Below are 22,651 nucleotides of genomic sequence, written 5' to 3'. Positions count from 1 at the left end.
TCTTTCTGGAAAATGCTGGCCTTGGTGAGCTGAAAAGAATAATGCAGATGGTTAGACTGCAACTCAGGTAGACATGATGGTTAACTTTAACATTCTTTGGAGAACAAGTTTCTCCAGACTCCTCCCTGTTAAGCAACCCTATGTCATGAGTGAATGTGGGTGTTTTACTGTGTGTTATACATGAGAGAACATAGTCTTTTAGCCAGTACACTTTCCCTCCACAACTGCATGTAACATCAAATATATCCTTGTCTAACCTTAGCACTGTGAAGCAGTCCTCCTCACCCCAGGCAAGATATTTCATACAAAAGAGAACTCTGGAATGTTTCTGAGCATTTCACAGATGTCTCATCTTTGGTGTGATGCTGGTGTTATGCCTTTTTTTACTGTATTGATCTCAGCCACCTTCAATTATTTGCTAGATTCTGCCTTCTTTAGTTCTATGATATGGGTAATTAGTTCTTCAGTCAGTTCATTAGTGGGTGCCAAGGTGCCATACAACCCACTGGGAATTTAAGAAAACTAGTGGGAAAAAAAAAAAAGGCAAGACAGCAAAGAGAAGGGAATACCTATGCATCCTCTCCACACAGTGGCATTGGATGGTTTAGGCTGGGTTAACTTGCCTGTTTCATTCTGTTGGCTCAGTATGATAGTAGGGAGTTGCTAGTTACTTCGTATGTACAGATGGCTCCCTACTTTACGAAGTAGCTTTGGTATCCTTACTCTTACCTAGAGTGGTATGTCAACTCAAGGCATTCTAATAGGTCAATATTTTTGGCCAGAACTCAAGACATATTTTAAGCCACACCTTTATCAACTTCACTTCATGTCTACCTCCCCATCCCCATTCCCTTCTTGTTTGTTTCTGTTTTCTCTCTCTCTTTCTCTCTCTCTCTCTCTCTCTCTCTCTCTCTCTCTCTCTCTCTCTCTCTCTCTCTCTCTCTCTCTCTCTCTCTCTCTCTCTCTCTCTGCATGTTCTATGTTTTTATTTAAAATGTTTTTTGTAAGCTATGAGCAACACACCTAGATCATTTTTATAAACTAGAACATTAAGCACATGAAATTTTAAATAATATTTCTTTATATTTTGTGTATTCTTGAAATATTGTATTGATTAGCTTAGCTTAATCATCTAATTTTTTCCAACAGGTGTGCCATATGTATTCATTGTGGAGCAACAGATCCTGGCACAAACTCTACATGGCAGCAGAATTACAGTATGTGTGGTCCCTGTATGTCCATGACCCAGTGCCCAGTTTGTGATGAGCCTTACTCTGATGGAGAACTTATTCTTCAGTGTTCAAATTGTGAGCGCTGGTTACATGCATCAGATGACATGATCCATACTGAAGAAGAAGCTGAAAGGTAGTTCATATATCCTGGTATTCTACTTGATAATATCTATCAAAATCAGAAAAGTTGATGTATGCAAGTGCATTATCTTTAGTTGATTTCTGTAATTGTGATTACAGCATATGTGACTAATATGTCCCTAAGGCCTAGGGTCTTTTTAAAAAGAGCTTCTGTTTTGAAACTTAAAATTATCAATGTGGATTTGGTTAGGATAAAAAAAAAAAAACATGGAAAGTTGAGATCACAGTACAGGTAAGTTACATGAGCTAAAAATCCCTTATCTACTTCCACTTTTGCAAGACCCTCTCCCAAATTGTATTTTAAGGGCTATAGTTTTTGTTGTAGAGGCATGTAATTCATATGTAAGGTAGGTTATCCTGTGGTATTTGATATAAGTGTTATGTATTTCCAAGAAGTCAAAATAGTTTAAAAAGTTAAAAAGTATTTTTGGGAGTTGTAGTAAAGAAAAATAAAAAAAACATTAATACAATATAGTAGCATTTGTCTCTTGCTAAGACAATGTCATTGCCATTGAAATCTAAGTTTAAATGGCATATGAAATAGATTTTAGATGTGAAAAAATCTTTTGAGATATAGCAATATGAAGCTTGGAATACTTTGCAAGAATGCTTTCCTAGTCTTTAGGATTAATTTCTCTGCAAGATTACATTAATTTATATATTTCCTTTTCATATCAAGAAAGTAGTTGGAGATCTTACTTTGAACATGCATGATTTGCTGAATCTTGATTTTTTTTTTCTTTTTTTTTTTCAGTCTCCTGTTCCCTATATTTTCGGTATTATCTTTATAAGAGAGTGCTCATTCCAGCCTTATTTTAATTGAAAATCCATTTGACAGTGAAGAGATGGAGTTATCTTTTTTTTTTTTTTTTTTTTTTTCCCCCACACTTATTTTTGCGCAGGTTTGTAACTCAATTCCTCCACCTATCAACTCGACACTACCTTCCAGACAACTATCCCCTCTTCTTCATGACTCCACCGTCTCTCTCTTCCACACTGAATATCCTTGGTTTTGAGAGGGTTCCACTCACACAGTTTTATTAGAAAGGGTGGAATCAAAAGATATTCACCTCATCAACTCCCCTCCTCTGACTGACTGTCTTCAGCCTTTTTCACCACTGAAATGTTGCATCTCCTTCTATTGCTAACTGCTCTGTTCATCCTGCTAAATGCATGCCTCCCCTCCTCCTGCAGCCTCACTGCACAAGGCTTTCTTCCTCTTGACCTTTTTCTGTCCAATTCTGTAATACAAGAGTTAACCAACCAGTATTTTCAATCATTCATACCTTTCTCTGGTAAACTCTGGAACTCCCTACCTGCTTCTGTATTTCCATCTTCCTATGAGTTGACTTGACTTGTAAGAGAGAGGTTTCAAGACATTTGTCTCTGTCTTCTGGCTAATTCCTTACCATTCTTTTAGGGAACTTTCAGTTAAAGTGGGCTATTTTTTTCCCCTTAGCAAGTTTCCCTCTTGGAAAAAGAGAAAAAGAAAAAAACCAGCAGAGATGTCAACCCCCACCCCACCTCTCTCTCTCTCTCTCTCTCTCTCTCTCTCTCTCTCTCTCTCTCTCTCTCTCTCTCTCTCTCTCTCTCTCTCTCTCTCTCTCTCTCTCTCTCTCTCTCTCTCTCTCTCTCTCTCTCTCTCTCTCTCTCTCTCTCTCTTTTTCTAATGCTCCTGCAAGAGGATCCTCTTGGAAACTTGGGAGCTTTAAAAATGTGGTTGTGTTGCTTCAGCTACATGTAAAATAGCAGAAGAGGGAGAGCTTACACAAGTTGCTGCTCTATTCCCACTCTATAGTGCATTAAGGCTCTCTGCCTGCCCTGTTCCTTCCTTAGCCTACCACCTTTTCATCTCCAGTAACAGACTTATTTTGGTAAGTTTGTTTGTGGTGCTTTAATCAGTAATATACTAAAGGAACATTGTCTTCTCCAACAGATGTGCTTCCAAAGGATACTTGTGTCTCATATGCCGACCTCAGGATGCCCAACCTCCTCACTTACTCCCTCACACACCACCTCTACGTTCAGCCCGCATCATAACTACCACAGTTGTCACTACCACAACATCAACAAGTCCTGTGCGTTCACAGAGCCCAACTGATATGATGACAAAGGTAATGTTTTATTTTTGTATTTCAGTATAATGAAACTTTAATGTTTATTAAACATTTTATTCAATTCCTATCATATCCAAGGTTTTGTTTCACTATTTTGTTAGTGACAAAGAATGATCTTATATATATATATATATATATATATATATATATATATATATATATATATATATATATATATATATATATATATATATATATATATATATATATATATATATATATATATATATATATATATATATATATATATATATATATATATATATATATATATATATATATATATATATATATATATATATATATATATATATATATATATATATATATATATATATATATATATATATATACACAGGCAACCCCGTTTAACGAAGGGGTTACGTTCCTAAAAACACGTTAAGCGAAACTTTGTTAAGCGAACCGATTATAACAAGTTTAACCCCTGATTTGAACTTCCTATATATATATATATATATATATATATATATATATATATATATATATATATATATATATATATATATATATACACAGGCAACCCCGTTTAACAAAGGGTTACGTTCCTAAAAACACTTCGTTAGCGAAACTTTGTTAAGCGAACCGATTATAACAAGTTTAACCCCTGATTTGAACTTCCATTGAGAGTAAGCAAAGCGAGAGTGCATCATAGTACAATAAAAGGTTTAATGAAAGTAAAAATTATGAAGTTAAACATTTAGGTAGTTTAATTTAATTCATTATAATGTACACTAATGTATGTATGTATGTAACTTTATAATGTTGATGATCTTAACTTTATGAAGGGAGGAAGAGTTAAATGGGAAAGACACTAACCGGCAACCTGTGGAATATAAACAAAGTGCGCATCATTTTACTGCATACAAAACTTATGTACCACATATCCACAAGGTTTTCCATTTTATCCATTGTAGAGTCACGAGTTCAGGTGGTTCTTTTAGCTTGCAAGGAAGATACGGTCTCACCAGCCTTCTTAATACAGTCTGCTGACTTGAAAATAGAGACAGTATAATATGGAGTCAAGAGCCAGTGCTGCTATAGTTTTCTGGCCTCTCTCGTGTCTGTGAATAATATCTAGCTTCATTTGGAGAGTAAGAGACTTCCTGGTCTTCTTACGAACACTAGACCAATTGCAGGGCATTTTGGTGGTAAGTTGAGCTAGGGAAGACAAGCTGCTTCTGACGCTGTTATGTTTTGACTGGGGAGTGAATTTTGCGCGTGTTGTCCACGAGAGGCTTGATCTTGATCTTGATCTTTATTCTATAGGGGTTCCAGGATTTTTCCTGAGGCAGGCCTTAGTACCAGCAGCTCCTGGTGTATTCAAAAGCCTGTCAGCTTGCATGATATGGTGGGGCTTTCAAATTTGGAAAAAAATTACCTGGATAAAACTTCGTTAAAGCGAGTTAGGTGTTCGTTAAACGAGCAGATTGTAGTAAAATGAAACCTTTGTTGTAGCGAAATTTTGTTGTGTGAACCTTCATTAAACGGGGTTGCCTGTATATATATATATATATATATATATATATATATATATATATATATATATATATATATATATATATATATATATATATATATATATATATATATATATACATACATACATACACACACACACACACACACACACACACACACACACACACACACACACACACACACACACACACACACACACACACACACACACACACACACACACACACACACACACACACACACCGCTCCGTGGAGAACGGACGTGCCTCCCGCGCATGAACGGCATCTAAATAACACTCCACACGCTAAGCAATGCTTGAGTGAGAATAGTTATTGCTATTGAGGGGCGACCAGAGCGAGTGAACGAGTGTACAGAGTGAACGTAGCCTGGTGGCGTGTACATGGGAGTGATCGGAGGTGAGAGAACCTCCACACTCCAAACGACAGAGCGGGAACCCACAAAGGCCAGCCATAGCAGCCGCCAACGCATCCAACCACACACGTAACTACCAGGCCTGGCCCCCAGTGACCACACACCCACATGTTCCCAGGAAAAGTAAGGATAAATGGATAGACCGGTAAGGAATAAATTACCAAATTCAAAATATGTTGATGAGGCCCAGGAGCAAAGCCGAAAGTGGCCAGTCAAAGCATGAGTCCAGCTTCAACAGGGCAACATTGCAAGGTAGATTGGTGATGTTGGAGAAGAGATTTGAGGAGTTAGTGAAGGAATTAAAAGTTCAGAGGAGTGAGGAGGAGCAGGATAGAGAATTCGCAAGGCTTTGAAGGAAAGAGTTAAGAGACTGGAGGAAAATGAAAATGATTGGTGGATGAGAATGCACACTTGAGGTGGAGGTTGAAAAATACAAGAGAAGGTTGGAGGAGAAAATGGAGAGTAGTAAAGGAGAAAGATGACTTTAAGGAAATGATTAGTGAGCAGAATGAAAGGTTTGAAAGGAATGGGAACTGAAGAAAACACAATGGACTGAGTCGAGGGAAGCAGAGATGGTTGGATTACAAGAAATAATTAAAGATCAGTTGAAGGAAGACAAAAAGAAAGGTCCAAGGAACTGGTTAATGTAATGAAGAATAAGGAAACATTGATAAGAGAAATAGCAGAAAAGAAGAAGAGTGTGTTAATATTTGGGATGAAAGAACAAAATATAACATATAAGCCTAAGAGAATTAAGGAAGAATTAAAACGGTAAGAGATCTGTTCAAAAATCTAAATGATGATGAAAAAAAGACCTACAAGAAGAAGTGGAAGAGATCCATAGACTGGGTCCGTATAAGGAGGGAGTGAGCAGACCGATTAAAGTAGTACTGAAGTCACAACAATCTGGAGGATATCCTATATAGAACATCAAAGTTAAGAGAGATAGAAGGTTGTAAAGAGGTGTTTGTGAGAAAGAATAGAAATGAGGAAGAGAGGAGAAGATATAAGGAATTGGTGGAAGAGGCGAGAAGGAAAAATGATGAGCGGTCTGAGGAGGAAAGAGAAAAGTTTTTGGAGAGTTATAGGAGAGAGAGTCAGAAAGTGGTATGTGGAAAGAAGGAATACGGAGGAACCCCTAGAGGGAGCAGTGGGTGGACCGTAATGTATACTAATATAGATGGGATACTGTCAAGTAGATTGGAATTGCAAGACTATATGATGGTGGAGAAGCCTGATATAGTGTGTTTGACTGAGACAAAATTGCATGAAAAACAAAGATAAATTTGGATAATAAATATAATATATGGAGAAAGGATAGAGAGTAAAGGTGGAGGAGGAGTTATGATTATGACGAAGAAATAAATAAATGTGGATAAGGTTTGGTATGGGAAGAACAATGCAGAAGTGATAAGCATAAGGATAAAAAGTGATGGAAAAGAATTAATAATCATGGTGACCTATGTACCTCCTAAAACAAATTCTTGGACATTAAGGAATACGACAATATGATCAAGGATACTTTACAGAGTTTGGAAAGTGTATTATCTGGAAAAAGAAAGGTGATACTAGTAGGAGATTTTAATTGTAAGGAGGTGGATTGGGAAAATCTAGTAAGTGGTGTTGGAGAGGAAGCATGGGAGAGAGATTTCTTAATCTAATGATGGAAAATATGATGGAACAGAGGGTGAAGGAAAATACTAGATATAGAGGAGATGATGAACCGGCTAGACTGGATTTGGTGTTAACAAGAGAAGTGTACCTATGTGGAGATATACAATACAAGTGTCCTTTGGGAAAGAGTGATCATGTGGTTATGGAAATGCAGATAGCAACAACACAGCGAAGGAAGGACGAGACATACAGGAGTGGTAGATTGAATTATAGAAAGATGGACACAGAAAGTTTGAAAAATTATTTCAGAAAATTAGATTGGGAGGAGATGTTACAAATCAGAGAAGTGCAAAAAAATATGAGATTTTTATGAAATATTATAAAGAAGGAGTTATGAAATTTGTACCAAAGTATAAACCGAGAGAGGAAGGAAGAAAGGATTGGTTTAATGCAACTTGTGTTAAGGCTAAGGAAAAGAGAGATGTGGCTTGGAAAAGATGGAAAAGAGCAGGAATATACTAAATAAGGAGAATTATAGAGTGGCAAGAAATGAGTATGTGAGGGTAAGGAGGAGGAAGAAAGAAAATTTGAAAAGATATTGTAGACAAGAGTAAGGAACATCCAAAATTGTTTTACAGGTTCATAAATGGTAAACTTAAAAGAGAGAGTCCATTGAAAGATTAAAAGGAGAGCAAGGGATAGTAGATGACCCTAAGAATATAGCGGAATTGCTAAATAATAGGTTTCAACAAGTATTTACTAAAGAAACAATGTTTGTAAAGCCTCAGAATGTACAAGGAAATGTGCACATGGATGACATTAAGATACCTAAAAGGAGTTATATAAAATGTTGGAGGAACTTAAAGATGATAAAGCGATGGGACCAGATGAAGTTTCAGGAAAATTATTGAAGGAGTGTAGAGAAGAATTGATTGATCCATTATATGATATTATAAGGTGCTCATTAGAAACAGGGAAGTACCAGTAGAGTGGAAGAGAGCTGAAGTGGTGCCCATTTATAAGGGAGGCAGTAAGGAAGAGCCTCTTAACTATAGACCTGTGTCTCTAACAAGTGTGGTCGGTAAGATTTGTGAGAGGGTGATAAAGAAATATTGGATACGGTTCCTGGAGGATCATAAGTTATTATCGGATCATCAATTTGGCTTCAGGAAAGGGAGGTCATGTGTAACAAATCTACTGAGCTTTTATTCAAGAGTGGTTGACAAAATACAGAGAGAGAGGGATGGATGGACTGTGTATATTTGGATTTAAAGAAAGCTTTTGACAAGGTACCTCACAGAGACTGTTATGGAAAGTAGAGATTTATGGAGGACTGAAAGGAAAAGTGTTAAAGTGGATGGAAAACTACTTGAGATGGAGGGAGATGAGAACGGTAATAAGGGATGCAAAGTCGGACTGGTTGGTGGTGGAGAGTGGAGTCCCACAAGGCTCAGTGCTGGCACCAATACTTTTCCTTGTATATATTAATGACATGCCAGAGGGAGTAAACAGTTATATTAATTTGTTTGGATGATGCGAAGTTGTGTAGGTGTGTGAAGAGTGAAGAAGATTGTGAAATTTTACAGGCAGACCTGGATAAGATTTGGGAGTGGAGCAAGAGGTGGCAAATGGAATTTAATCTGAGCAAAAGTCATGTGATGGAGATGGGAAAGAGTGGAAGACGGCCAAGAGGGTCATATAAGATGGGTGAAGAAGTAGTGTTGAAAAAGGTGGAAAAGGAAAAGGATTTGGGAGTGATAATACAAGACCATGGGCAGTTTGAGGCTCATATTGATAAGATGTTTGGAGAAACGTATAATTTGATAAAAATATTGGATTAGCCTTCCATTATATGGATAAAGATATGATGAAGAAATTAATTAGTATGGTAATTAGACCAAGATTGGAATATGCTGGAGTGGTTTGGTCCCCTTATAAAAGAAGCATATAAGGAAGTTGGAGAGATTGCAGAGAATGGCAACAAAAATGGTTCTGGAATTGGCAGAAATGACCTATGAGGAGAGATTAAAAGAAATGAATTTGCCTACCTTGGAACAAAGAAGAGAAAGAGGAGATTTAATACAGGTTTATAAACTGTTGAATGGACTGGATGAAGTGGATAATGAGCAAATGATGTTGAGAGAGGAAAACTTAAATAGAACTACAAGATCGCATAGTAAAAAGATAGCCAAGGAATATGCTTGAAGGATGTGAAAAATATAGTTTCCCACAAAGATGTGTGGAGGTGTGGAATGGTTTGAGTGAGGAGGTGGTGTCAGCAAGGAGTGTGCATAGTTTTAAAGGAAAGTTGGATGTGTGTAGATATGGAGACGGGCCACACGAGTATGATACCCAGGCCCTGTAAAATTACAACTAGGTGAATACACACACACACACACACACACACACACACACACACACACACACACACACACACACACACACACACACACACACACACAACACACACACAACACACACACACACACACACACACACACACACACACACACACAAAAAAAAAAAAAAAAAAAAAAAAAAAAAAAACAAAAAAAAAAAAAAAAAAAAAAAAAAAAAAAAAAAAAAAAAAAAAAAAAAAAAAAAAAAAAAAAAAAAAAAAAAAAAAAAAAAAAAAAAAAAAAAAAAAAAAAAAAAAAAAAAAAAAAAACACACACACACAAACAACAAAAACACACACACACACACACACACACACACACACACACACACACACACACACACACACACACACACACACACACACACACACAAACACACAAAAAAAAATTTGCTGAGGAATATTGAGTAGCATTTCATTACATGGACAAAGAAATGATGAAGAAATTGATAAATACTATAATAAGAAGATTGGAATATGCAGGAGTAGTGTGGACTCATAAAATGAAACACATAAGGAAATTGGAGGCTACAAAAATGGCTACAAGAATGGTCCCAGAACTTGAAGGGATGACATATGAGGAGAGACTAAAGGCTATGGATCTACCAACCTTGGAACAAAAAGAAGAGAGAGAGATGATACAAGTCTATAAATTGATCAACGGAATGGACCAAGTGGATAATGAGAAACTGATCCTGAGAGAAAAATATGACATGAAGCACAAGATCGCATAGTAAAAAGCTGAGAAAGGGAAGATGTCTGAGAGATATTAAAAGATATAGTTTCCAGAGATGTATTGAGACGTGGAACAGTTTAGATGAAGAAGTAGTGTCTGCAAAGAGTGTGCACACTTTTAAAGAAGATTGGATAAGTGTAGATATGGAGACGGGACAAGAGCATAAAGCCCAGGCCCTGTAAAACTACAACTAGGTAAAATACACAGAGTAGAGGAAGCATGCAAACTCAGAGAATCAGCTGATCTTCACTACCTTTGTTTGGGTTTACAGTGGCCTGGGCAAAGTGTGGACTCATTTTTTTTCATGAATACAGTGTTAAATAATAATGAGTGAGAAAGATATTCCATCTAAATGCAGGTATGTGACAAGGGAAAGAATGAAAGCTGATGATGACAATGTTGGTGAGGAGAAAGAGAATTTGAAGGCTTTGATCTGGCGAACTTCACTATTTGATAGAGTCTTGACTAGAAGTAAATTAGATAAATTGATAAAGGAGAGTATGGGAATGAAGAACAGGATAAAGAGCTCCAGAAATTGAAAGAAAGGATAAAAGAGTGGAAGAAAAAGAAACTAGGCTAAGAACCGAAAATGAAGAATTAAAAGTGGAAATAGCGAACTACAAGAAAATGATGGAAGAAGGACTGTAAAAGTGAGAAAGAAAAAGAGAAGCTAAAAGATCTAGTTAACGAAGAAGAAGAAAGAGTACAAGACGTGATTAAAAAAGAAGTACAAGCATGGAGAATCCAAGATAAGAAAGACAAGGAATCATTTCAAGAAGTATTTCAAGAACAGTTAAAAGAAAGAGATGAAAATATGACAAGCAAAATGATAGAAGTCCTCAAGAAAAAAGAAAATTTAGTAAGAGAAATTGTGGAAAAAAAGAAGAGTAATTATTTTTGGACTGAAAGATAAAAATGTTAAATGTAGACGAAGAAGGGAAAAAGACGAAATGAAATCAGTAAAAGACCTACTAAAACATCTGAATGACGAGGATAGACAGAACTTAGAAGAGGAAGTAGAAGAAATCCATAGAATGGGACCATATCAAGAGGGAACAGTGAGACCAATTAAGATATTACTAAAATCACAAGCAGCAGCAGAAGTACTATATAGAAAAACAAAACTCAGAGAAACAGAAGGTTGCAAAGATATATATGTATAAAGAAAAATAGAAACGAGGAGGAAAGGAAGAGACACAATGAACTGGTGGCAGAAGCAAGAGAAAAAAATAATGAAAGGTCAGAGGAGGAGAAGAAGGCATTTTTTTGGAGAATTATAGGAGAGGATAAGGAAATGGTATATAAAAGAGAAAGAAGAGAAAAAAATGGAACAAGTTTAACTAAAAATGATAAGAACAAGAGATTAAAAAATGATGTATACAAACATAGATGGGATTTTATCTAGTAAATTAGAATTAAGAGATTACATAAAGAAAGAAGAACCAGATATTGTATGCCTGGTGGAAACAAAGTTAAATGAGGCAATAAAAAATAGACATAGATAAAAGGTATAATATATGGAGGAGAGACAGTGTGGGTAAAGGAGGAGGAGGAGTCATGATGATGTTAAGGAAGGAGATAGTGGTAAATCAAGTGGAGTTTGGGGAAGGAAAATCAGAAATACTGTATGTTAAGATGCATATTAACAAAAAGGAGTTAACAATCATTGGAACATATGTGCCACCAAAAACAAACTCATGGACTAACCAAGAATATAGAGACATGATAGATGACACAATAAGGAGTCTTACAAGAATCATTAAGGAAAGGAGAAAAGTGATATTGGTAGGAGATTTCAACTGTAAGGAGGTAGATTGGGAAAATTATAAAAGTGGTATGGGGGAATATGCCTGGGGAGATAGATTCCTGAACCTAATGATAGATAATTTGATGGTCCAAAGAGTAAAGGAAAACACAAGATTCAGAGGAAACGATGAGCCGGCAAGATTAGACCTAGTTTTTTACAAGGGATATACCAATTAACGATGATATAAGATACAAGTGCCCATTGGGAAAGAGTGACCATGTAATATTAGAAATGGATATAGAAGAGGGGAAAGGAAGATAGAGATGAATCATACAAAGGAGACCGATTAAATTACAGAAAGGCTGATGTTGAGAATCTCAAGAACTATTTTAAAAACGTAAACTGGGAGGAGATGGAAAACTCATTAACGGTTCAAGAGAAATATAACTTATTTTTGGAAATATACAAAACTGGGGTCAGGGAATATGTTCCGAAATATAGATCTAAAGAAGAAGGAAAGAAAGATTGGTTTAATGCAAGATGTGCTAGGGCAAAGGAGAAACGAGATAGAGCATGGAAAAGGTGAAAAAGAAACAAATCCAGAAAATAAGGAAAACTTCAAAACAGCAAGAAATGAATATGCTAAGGTGAGAAAGGAAGAAGAAAGGAACTATGAAAAGGACATTGTCTGAGAGATGTTAAAAAATTTAGTTTCCCGCAAAGATGTGTTGAGACTTGGAACAGTTTGAGTGAGGAAGTGGTGTCAGCAAAGAGTGTACATAGTTTTAAAGAAAAATTGGATAAGTGTAGATATGGAGACGGGACCACACGAGCATAAAGCCCAGGCCCTGTAAAACTACAAATAGGTAAATACACACACACGAGACACGGTAGAGGAAGGACATACTGGTGGTGTTCTGACAAGCAGCTGATCTTCACTACATACCGGTTGTACAGTTTTTTTACAGTGGCCTGGGCAGGTAGTGTGGTCTTATTTTTCTTTATGCAATCAATTATTAAGGAATGATGAGCGAAAAAGAGATACCATCAAATTGCAGACGTGAAATTGGAGAAGATAGGAAAGCTGATGATGACTATGCTGATGTGGGTGAGCCTGGATTCGAAGGTTTCAATACAACGACTACTTCACTACTAAAAAGAGTGTCAAATATTGAATATAAACTAGATAAACTGATAAAGGAGAAGATGGAAATGAAAGAGAATGAAGAACAGGATAAAGAGTTTATAAAACTGAGAGAAAGGATAAAATGAAAGAGAATGAAGAACAGGATAAAGAGTTTATAAAACTGAGAGAAAGGATAAAAAAAAGTGGAAGAAAATGAAGCTAGGCTAAGAGCAGAAACAAAGAACTGAAAAAGGAAGTACCTAACTACAAAAAGCAGATGGAAGAAGGACTCGGTAAAGCCGAGAAAGAAAAAGAGAAGCTGAAAGATCTAGTAAACAAGAAAAGAGTACAGAACCTGATTAAAAAAGAAGTACAAGCATGGAGAGTCCAAGATAAGAAAGATAAGGCTGATTTTCAGGAGGTGATTCAAGAACAACTTAAAGAAAAAGAAGAAAATATGACAAACAAAATGATAGGAGTCTTCAAGACAAAAGAAAATTTAGTTAGAGAAATTGCAGAAAAAAAGAAGAGTGTAGTCATATTTGGAATAAAAGAAAAAATAAAATATAGACCAAAAGAGAAAAGAAGAAATGAAATCAGTCAAAGACCTACTGAAGAATCTAAACGAAGATAGGCAGAACTTGGAAGAGGAAGTAGAAGAAATAAACAGAATGGGACCATATCAAGAAGGAAAACGAGACCAATTAAAATACTACTAAAATCACAAGCAGCAACAGAAGAAATATTATATAGAACAACAAAACTTAGAGAAACAGAAGGCTGCAAGGATATCTATATAAAGAAAAATAGAAATGAGGAAGAAAGGAAGAGATACAATGAACTGGCAGCAGCAGTAATGGAAAAGAATAATGAAAGGTCAGAAGAGGAGAAAAAGGCATTTTTTTGGAGAATTCTAGGAGACAGGATAAGGAAATGGTTTATAAACGAGAAGGAAGAGAAAAAAGTGGAACAAGTTTAACTAAAAATGATAAAGGCAAAAGACTAAAAATGATGTATACGAACATAGACGGGGTTTTATCAAGTAAATTAGAATTGAAGAGATTACATAAGGAAAGAAAATCCAGATATTGTATGCCTGGCTGAAACAAAACTAAATAAGGCAATCAAAATAGACTTGGATAATAGGTATAATGTATGGAGAAGAGACAGAGTGGGTAAAGGAGGAGGAGGAGTCATGATTATGTTAAGGAAAGAGATAGTGATAAATGAAATGGAATGTGGGAAGGAAAAGCAGAAGTATTGTATATTAAGATGCATATTAATAAAAAGAGATAACAATCATTGTAACATATGTGCCACCAAAACAAATTCATGGACCAATCAAGAATATAAAGACATGATAGATGACACAATAAGGAGTCTAATGAGAATCGTTAAAGAAAGGAGAAAAGTGATATTAGTAGGAGATTTCAACTGTAAAGAAGTGGACTGGGAAAATTATGAAAGTGGTATGGGGAAGAAGCCTGGGAGAAAGATTCTTGAACCTAATGATAGACAATATGATGGACCAGAGAGTAAAGGAATGCACAAGATTCAGAGGAAATGACGAGCGAGATTGGACCTAGTTTTTACAAGGGTATACAAATGAATGATGATATAAGATATAAGTGCCCATTGGGAAAGAGTGACCATGCAATATTAGAAATAGATATAGAAGAGGAAAGGAAGATAGAGATGATTCATACAAAGGAGACCGATTAAATTACAGAAAGGCTGATATTGAGAATCTCAAGAACTATTTTAAAACGTAGACTGGGAGGAGATGGAAAACTCAGAGACAATGCAAGACAAATATAACTTATTTTTGGAAATATACAAAACAGGAGTCAGGGAATATGTCCCAAAATATAGACCTAAAGAAGAAGGAAAGAAAGATTGGTTTAATGCAAGGTGTGCAAGGGCAAAGGAGAAAAGAGATGGAGCATGGAAAAGGTGGAGGAGAAATAGGAATCCAGCAAATAAGGAAAACTTCAAAGCAGCAAGAAATGAATATGTTAAGGTGAGGAAGGAAGAGGAAAAGAACTTCAAAAAAAGACATTGTCGAAAAATGTAAGGAGCAACCAAAATTGTTCTATAGATTCATAAATGGAAAAATTAGGCAAAAGAAACAATAGAAAGGTTAAAAGGAGAGAACGGGATGGTGGAAGACCCAAAAGTATGGCAGAACTATTAAATAAAAATTCCAGGAGGTCTTTACTAAGGAATCCAAATTTGAGAGGCCACAGGGTAATAGAGAGACAATCTATATGAAAGAGATTAAAGTAACCAAGCTTGAAATAAAAGAGTTAATGAAGGAACTGGATGAAGAGAAGGCAATGGGACCGGATGAAGTCTCAGGCAGAATACTGAAAGAATGTAGGGAAGAACTAGCAAGTCCTATATACAACATCATAAAATGCTCAATAGAAAATGGAACAGTACCAGTAGAATGGAAAAGAGCTGAGGTGGTTCCAATATATAAGAGCGGAAGGAAGGAAGAACCTTTAAATTACAGACCGGTATCACTAACTAGTGTAATATGCAAGATGTGTGAAAGAATAATAAAGAAACAATGGATCAAGTTCCTTGAAGACAACAAATTAATATCAAATAGCCAATTTGGTTTTAGAAAAGGACGGTCTTGTGTAACTAATTTATTGAGTTTCTATTCTAGAATAGTTGATAGAGTACAAGAGAGAGAGGGATGAGTTGACTGTATTTATTTGGATTTAAAAAAGGCGTTTGACAAAGTGCCACATGCAAGATTACTATGGAAGTTAGAGGAGAAGGGTGGCTTAAAAGGAAGCACATTGAGATGGATAGAAAATTATTTGAGGGGGAGAGAAATAAGGACAGTAGTTAAAGATATGAAGTCCAAGTGGAGAGCAGTAGAAAGCGGAGTGCCACAGGGGTCAGTATTGGCACCAATACTTTTCCTCATTTATATTAACGACATGCCAGAAGGAGTGAACAGCTACATAAATCTGTTTGCAGATGATACGAAACTGTGCAGAGTTATAAAGCAAAAAGAGGATTGTGAAATACTGCAAGACCTAAATAAGATCTGGGAATGGAGTAAAATGTGGGAAATGGAATTCAATGTGAACAAAAGCCATGTCATGGAAATGGGAAAGAGTGAAAGACGATCTCTGGGAATCTATAAGATGGGAGATGGAGTAGAACTGGAGAAAGTTAAAAAGGAAAAGGACTTAGGAGTGACGATGGAAGAAAACAATCAACCAGTAAGCCATATTGATAGAATTTTTAGAGAAACATAATTTGCTGAGGAATATTGGAGTAGCATTCCACTACATGGACAAAGAAATGATGAAGAAATTGATAAGTACTATAATAAGACCCAGATTGGAATATGCAGGAGTAGTGTGGACCCCTCATAAAAAGAAACACATAAGGAAATTGGAGAGGCTACAAAGGAATAGCTACAAAAATGGTTCCAGAATTTGAAGGGATGACATATGAAGAGAGACTAAAGGCTATGGATCTACCAACCCTGGAACAAAGAAGGGAGAGAGGAGACCTGATACAAGTTTATAAATTGATCAACGGAATGGACCAAGTGGATAATGAGAAACTGATCCTGAGAGAAGAATATGACATCCGTAGCACAAGATCGCATAGTTAAAAGCTGAGAAAAGGAAGATGTCTGAGAGATATTAAAAAATATAGTTTCCTGCAGATATGTATTGAGACATGGAACAGTTTAAATGAAGAAGTAGTGTCTGCAACGAGTGTGCATACTTTTAAAGTAAGATTGGATAAGTGTAGATATTTAGACGGGGCCACACGAGCATAAAGCCCAGGCCCTGTAAAACTACAACTAGTTAAATACAACTAGGTAAAATACACACACACAGATGGAATTTAATGTAAACAAGAGCCATGTTATGAAAATGGGAAGAAGTAGATACAGACCAAACAAAGATTACAGGCTGGGGGATGAGAAAATGAAGAGACCAATGAGGAGAAAGAGTTAGGAGTAACCGTGCAAAACACTCTGTCTCCGGAGAAACACATAAACAAGATCTTTGGGAAAACATATAATATGCTTCAAAATATTTGTTTTACATTCCACTACCTAGATGAAGGAATGATGAAGAAAATACTATGCACTTTAATAAGACCCCAGTTAGAATATGCAGCTTGCGTCTGGTCACCACACATGAAGAAAAATGTGAAGGTGGAAAGGGTACAGAGGCTGGCAGGCAACAAGGATGGTACCAGGATTCAAGGAGTTAGACTGTGTGGAAAGACTGAGGGAGTTGGGGCTGACCACATTAAAAGAGAGAAGAACAAGGGGTGACATGTTAACTATATATAAATTGGCAAACAAGATTGACATATTGAACAGAGAATTGATAAAGGTGACCACAAGTAATCATCTCCGAGGACATGGAAAAAAAACTAATAAAAGGCATCTGTCTAAATGATGTGAGAAAATACAGTTTCCCGCATGTTATTATTGATAAGTGGAATAAACTGAGCTGTGATGTCATTGACGTGGTGTGTGTCAATCAGATGAAAGAGAGATATGATAAGAGTAGACAAGGAGACAGGACACAGAGAGCTTAGCTCGGGCCCTGTAATACACAAATAGGTAAATACACACAAACACACACACTATATATATATATATATATATATATATATATATATATATATATATATATATATATATATATATATATATATTTATTTATTTATTTATTTATTTATTTATTTATTTATTTATATATTTATATATAGACAGGTAACTCGATTTACGTGATAGATGCATTCCATAAGGCATCGCATATATCAAAATTCGCGTAAAACAAACATGTAATTCTCATAAAGAACAATAAATAATAATGGGGATATGGGATGTGGTCCAAAAAAATTTGTAGAAAATTTTCTATTTGGCTAAATTAACATATTTTTATTATTTACCATTTTTAATACTAGAAATGTATTTAAAGTAAAGGGAAAAACAAGAAATAATATGAGAAAGCAAAAGATAATAAGAGAAAACAACAAAAAGAATACGTAAACAAAACACTCACTGCGTCACTGCCTTCATCACTCACACCACAGTCAGTCACCATCTTCCTCTGAGCTTTACCACTTTATAAAAAATCCACTTATCAAAAATAACCCTACATGCAGAAGATGAAGGACGTTTTGGGGCCATCTTGGTGAATTATAGGCAGATTGAAGAGATTCTGTCAGTACTCAGTGCTGGCAGACTGCACATGAGGCACGAGAAGAGCGGGAGCTGGATCCAAGATTCCTTAACAACGTCAGAGCAACCTCCTGCCGCGAAATGGCATCCATGAATGCTTGGAGGGATGGTAACGAGGTTGGTATGAGGGTGCTCTCAGGGTGCTGGTAACACCACCTCTCCAGGTGGTGTTACTGTCTTATATATGCATTTACGTTCACAAAACATTTCTATTAGGTTTTTACAAACCTTGCCCCCCAAGAAAGGATTGTTTTGTAATGCATAAAGTGAAATCTTACATGGAATACCTAAAAATAAAGCAGAGATGAGATCGCCCACAGACGAGGCGAAGACTCGCTGCGACTCGGCCGCTTCTTCTTGTTCTGACCCTTTTAGCTTGCATGTTGTCTTTCACCATGATACAGGTAGTACTCGATTTATACGAATTTACTTTATACGAATTCAGAGTTATATGGTGTCCAAAAATAGGGATTATTCATCACATTGTACGAATTCCTCAGAATTATACGGTTTCAAGAAAGTTTAAAATTCATGCGGTGATTTAGTTCAGAAATGCAGCCACAAGGTAGCCACTAGCTAGCTTTTTCCCGCCACCCGCATCCCTCTCACCTTGGCCGCGCACCAAGCAGCCTCATTGTTCACCTACGTGTGGTTGTGGCAACATCTCCCTCTCTTGTGTCCAGTATTTACCATGGCTCCCAAGCACCCTTCTGCATCTCCAGCTGGCCGTGATACGCCCAAGGGAGCCCTCACAGCAGCCAACTTGTCTGAGTGTATGGACTCTTTGGCGCAGTCATTGAAAATTCTCGAAGAAAATGACCCAAATATTGAAAGAAGCACCGCTGTCATCAGAGGGGTCATGGAAAAAATGACGTGCTATGAGGTTCTTCTCAAAGAAAACTAGCAATCGATAACAAGCTTCTTCAGACCGCACACACCAAGTCAAGTAACAGAATCGGAGACAAATGACGACAATGGTGACACATCAGAGGAGGAAGTAGCAAAATAGAGGAAGAAGGTGCTAATAAAATCATTTTGTGTTTAAACATTTCCCTTTTTCATAGTCATTTTTATGTCTATAAGTTTATTAATAAAAACATTAATAAGCATAATAGAAATGTGTTTAATGTACAATGAAAGATTATTTTATTTTGAACACATCCTTCAAAGTCGTTTCCTGGTCAAGACAGCCCCTGAAAACAATGGCACCTAATGACAGCCCCGTGTTTACCATGACGACCCCACACCAAATTTTAGGTTATTGTTCTCTTATTTCTTTCATTATGTTAACACGTTAACCGCGAATGGCAACTCAGCATTTCTGTGATAGTGTTTTGTAGTATGGAGCATTAAAAACCACAATGTATTGGTACACCGGTGTTCCTTGCACATATAGTGCATGTATTATGTATCCAGGGTGTAACACAACTTTCTGTAAATATTGAAGAGGTGAGAGAATATGCATTTCTAAGCAGAAAATTTTATACACACCAAAGCATTTTAAGGTTTTGTTTACCCATAAGATGATTTTAAAATTTCTGAGAGGCGTGCGATAGTCCATTGTGTTTTTTGAGGTGACGACGACTCTTGCTGGCTTGCTCCAGTAGCAGGAGGTGCCACTTGGCTAAATACTGAATGTTTTAATATTATGTGTTACAATCTTACATTTAAGACAGATTGTATCACACAAGTATGCAGCTTACTGATAAGCATTACATGATAACATTATTGCGGTGATTAAAAGTAAGCACTCACGTACGGTACTATGTGGTACAGTACCTATCACGGGGGGAGGAAGGAGGGGGAGCGACTAATTTATTAATACAATCTGTCTTAGTATAAGATACTCTATTAACAAGTATAATTTAAAACCATCTTACGGGTAAAAAAGAAACTGAGGCTGCTGTTGTCTGTAATGTGGGGTGGTCGTGTTCAGGGGCCGTCTTGACCATGACCCTTCAAAGTCTAGTGGTGGTGGCGGTGGTGGTGATGGTAGTGGTAGTGGTGCGAGGACGGCCCTGAGCCTCGCCCTCCAGGGCGAGGCTATTGAACCAAGTGGATGTGGTGGAGTCACGCTCATGAAGATCGTGTGGCTGCTTGATAGAAAGGGGCTGGAGGTACTGTACAAAGCTCAGGTCTGCTCTTTTATACTAAAAAAAAAAGTCTAGGGAGTTGGGTATTCATTCCTTACTTTATGCGATTTTTACTTTATACGGTCCCTTCTGGAACGCATGTACCGTATAAATCGAGAACTACCTGTCTTTATGTTTCCACTCCTTTATTGCCTGCTATAATGGATATCATATCTTAGTATTCATATACACTCATGCCATGAGGATAACCTCGACCCAGTGGCACTGAGTGATAGTGAATTACTAATGAAATACCGCAGTACTGAGTGATAGTGAATTACTAATTAAATACCGCAGTATTTCATTAGTAATTCACTATCACTCAGTGCCACAGAGTCGAGGTTATCCTCATGGCATAAGCGTATATGAATACTAAGATATGATATCCATTATAGCAGGCAATAGAGGAGTGGAAACATAAATATTATGGTGAAAGACAACACACAAGCTTAAAGGGTCACAAGAAGAAGCGGCCGAGTCACCATGAGTCTCCGCCTTGTCTGTGGGCGATCTCCTCTCTGCTTTATTTTTTGGTATTCCTTGTAAGATTTCACTTTATGCATTACAAAACAATTCTTTCTTGGGGGCAAGGTTTGTAAAAAGCTAATAGAAATGTTGTTTTGTGAACATAAATGCATACATAAGACAGTAACACCACCTGGAGAGGTGGTGTTACCAGCAACCTAAGAGCAACCTCGTTACCATCCCTCCAAGCGTTCATGGATGCCATTTCGCGGCAGGAGGTTGCTCTGACGTTGTTAAAGAATCTTGGATACAGCTCCCACTCCTGTGCCTCATGTGCAGTCTGCCAGCATTGAGTACTAACAGAATCTCTTCAATCTACCTATAATTCACCAAGATGGCCCCTAAACATCCTTCATCTTCTGCATGTGGGGTTATTTTTGATAAAGTGGTAAAGCTCAGAGGAAGATGGTGACTGACTGTGGTGTGAGTGGTGAAGGCAGTGACATAGTGAGTGTTTTGTTTATGTATTCTTTGTTTTGTTGTTTTCTTCTTATTTTTTGCTTTCTCTTATTGTTTCTTGCTTTTCTCTTTACTTTAAATACACTTCTAGTATTTAGAATGGTAAATAATAAAAACATGTTAATTTAGCCAAATAAATAGAGTATTTTGTAAAAAAAATTTGGACCATGTCCTGCATCCCGCCTATTATCTATTGTTTGTTTTACACAAATTTTTATATAGGCGATGCCTCTTGGAATGCATCTATCGCGTAAATCGAGAGTTACCTGTGTATATATATATATATATATATATATATATATATATATATATATATATATATATATACATATACAATAAGGTCTCGGTTTACGTCAGAGTTACGTTCCTGAAACATGACGTAAGTTGATTTTGTACGTAACTCGAGCTTCCGTACATTTCAAAGCATATTATCGAGTTTTCAACTAATCATTGTTTATGGTCATTCAGGTAAGTTAAAGGTTATATTGTTATATTATTTACAGATATGTAGGAATATGAAACACAAGCTTGTTTTTGTTGTTGATTAGGCCCTGACGAAGGACTGCAGGTTGCCGAGAGGGGTGGACGCCTGAGGCCGCCAGGAGGGTGGGCAGGTCGAATGTTGTGACGCCCACAGGGCGGACAGCTGGGAGTGTAGTGCAGTGCGGTGGGAGTAGAATCGTGGGCAGCGGGGCAGGAAATGCAATAGGAAAGGGCAATAGGGCTGCGAGTGTTGTGTGGCCCAGGCGAAGGGTCCGGAGTTGTTATTGTTGTGATGGGTGTGCGAGCCCTCAAGGTCGTCAACTTCCTTGTTGTCATGGTAACGGGCTTCCCATTTTCTTCTTCCCTCCCTCACACACAACTGCTGTCTCCCTTCTCATGTCTTTTAATTATGTCCTCTTTTTCTTGTAGCATAATGGTTTTCCTTTTCTTAGCATCACTGCTGTCACTAAGAAGTTTTCTCTTTGGTGCCATTGAGCAAGATACTAAAAACTTGAGTCAGTAAACACAGAAGTAGGATAACTCTCTTGCCAGGGGCGATGGGGTGGTGGAACTGAGGCAGGGTGTTATTGTATTCAAGCGTGAGGCGGGCGGTGTGGCGGGCAACAACCAACAATAACAATAAATCCTGCACTTTACGATTTATGAATTTTCAATTTTTTTAATCTTAAATTGCCTTATAGTGGACTGACGTAACTACGAGTTTGACGAAACCCGGGACTTTACTGTGTGTGTGTATATATATATATAT

The 22,651-nt window shown here is 36.9% G+C and overlaps 1 protein-coding gene across 1 annotated transcript in view; it reads left to right on the top strand.

Annotated features, from left to right (window-relative positions):
• LOC123518657 (histone-lysine N-methyltransferase 2C-like) overlaps positions 1-22,651 on the top strand; it is a gene marked incomplete in the record, with an annotated part of 371,622 nt that overhangs the window by 104,786 nt on the left and 244,185 nt on the right. Inside the window, 2 exon segments of the mRNA XM_045279595.1 lie at positions 1,150-1,365; positions 3,310-3,487. Of these exon segments, the coding sequence (XP_045135530.1) occupies positions 1,150-1,365; positions 3,310-3,487 (394 nt within the window).

Source organism: Portunus trituberculatus, chromosome 44, assembly GCF_017591435.1.
Source record: "Portunus trituberculatus isolate SZX2019 chromosome 44, ASM1759143v1, whole genome shotgun sequence".
Lineage (NCBI taxonomy): Eukaryota > Metazoa > Arthropoda > Malacostraca > Decapoda > Portunidae > Portunus > Portunus trituberculatus.
This window is presented reverse-complemented; position numbering and strand designations above follow the sequence as displayed.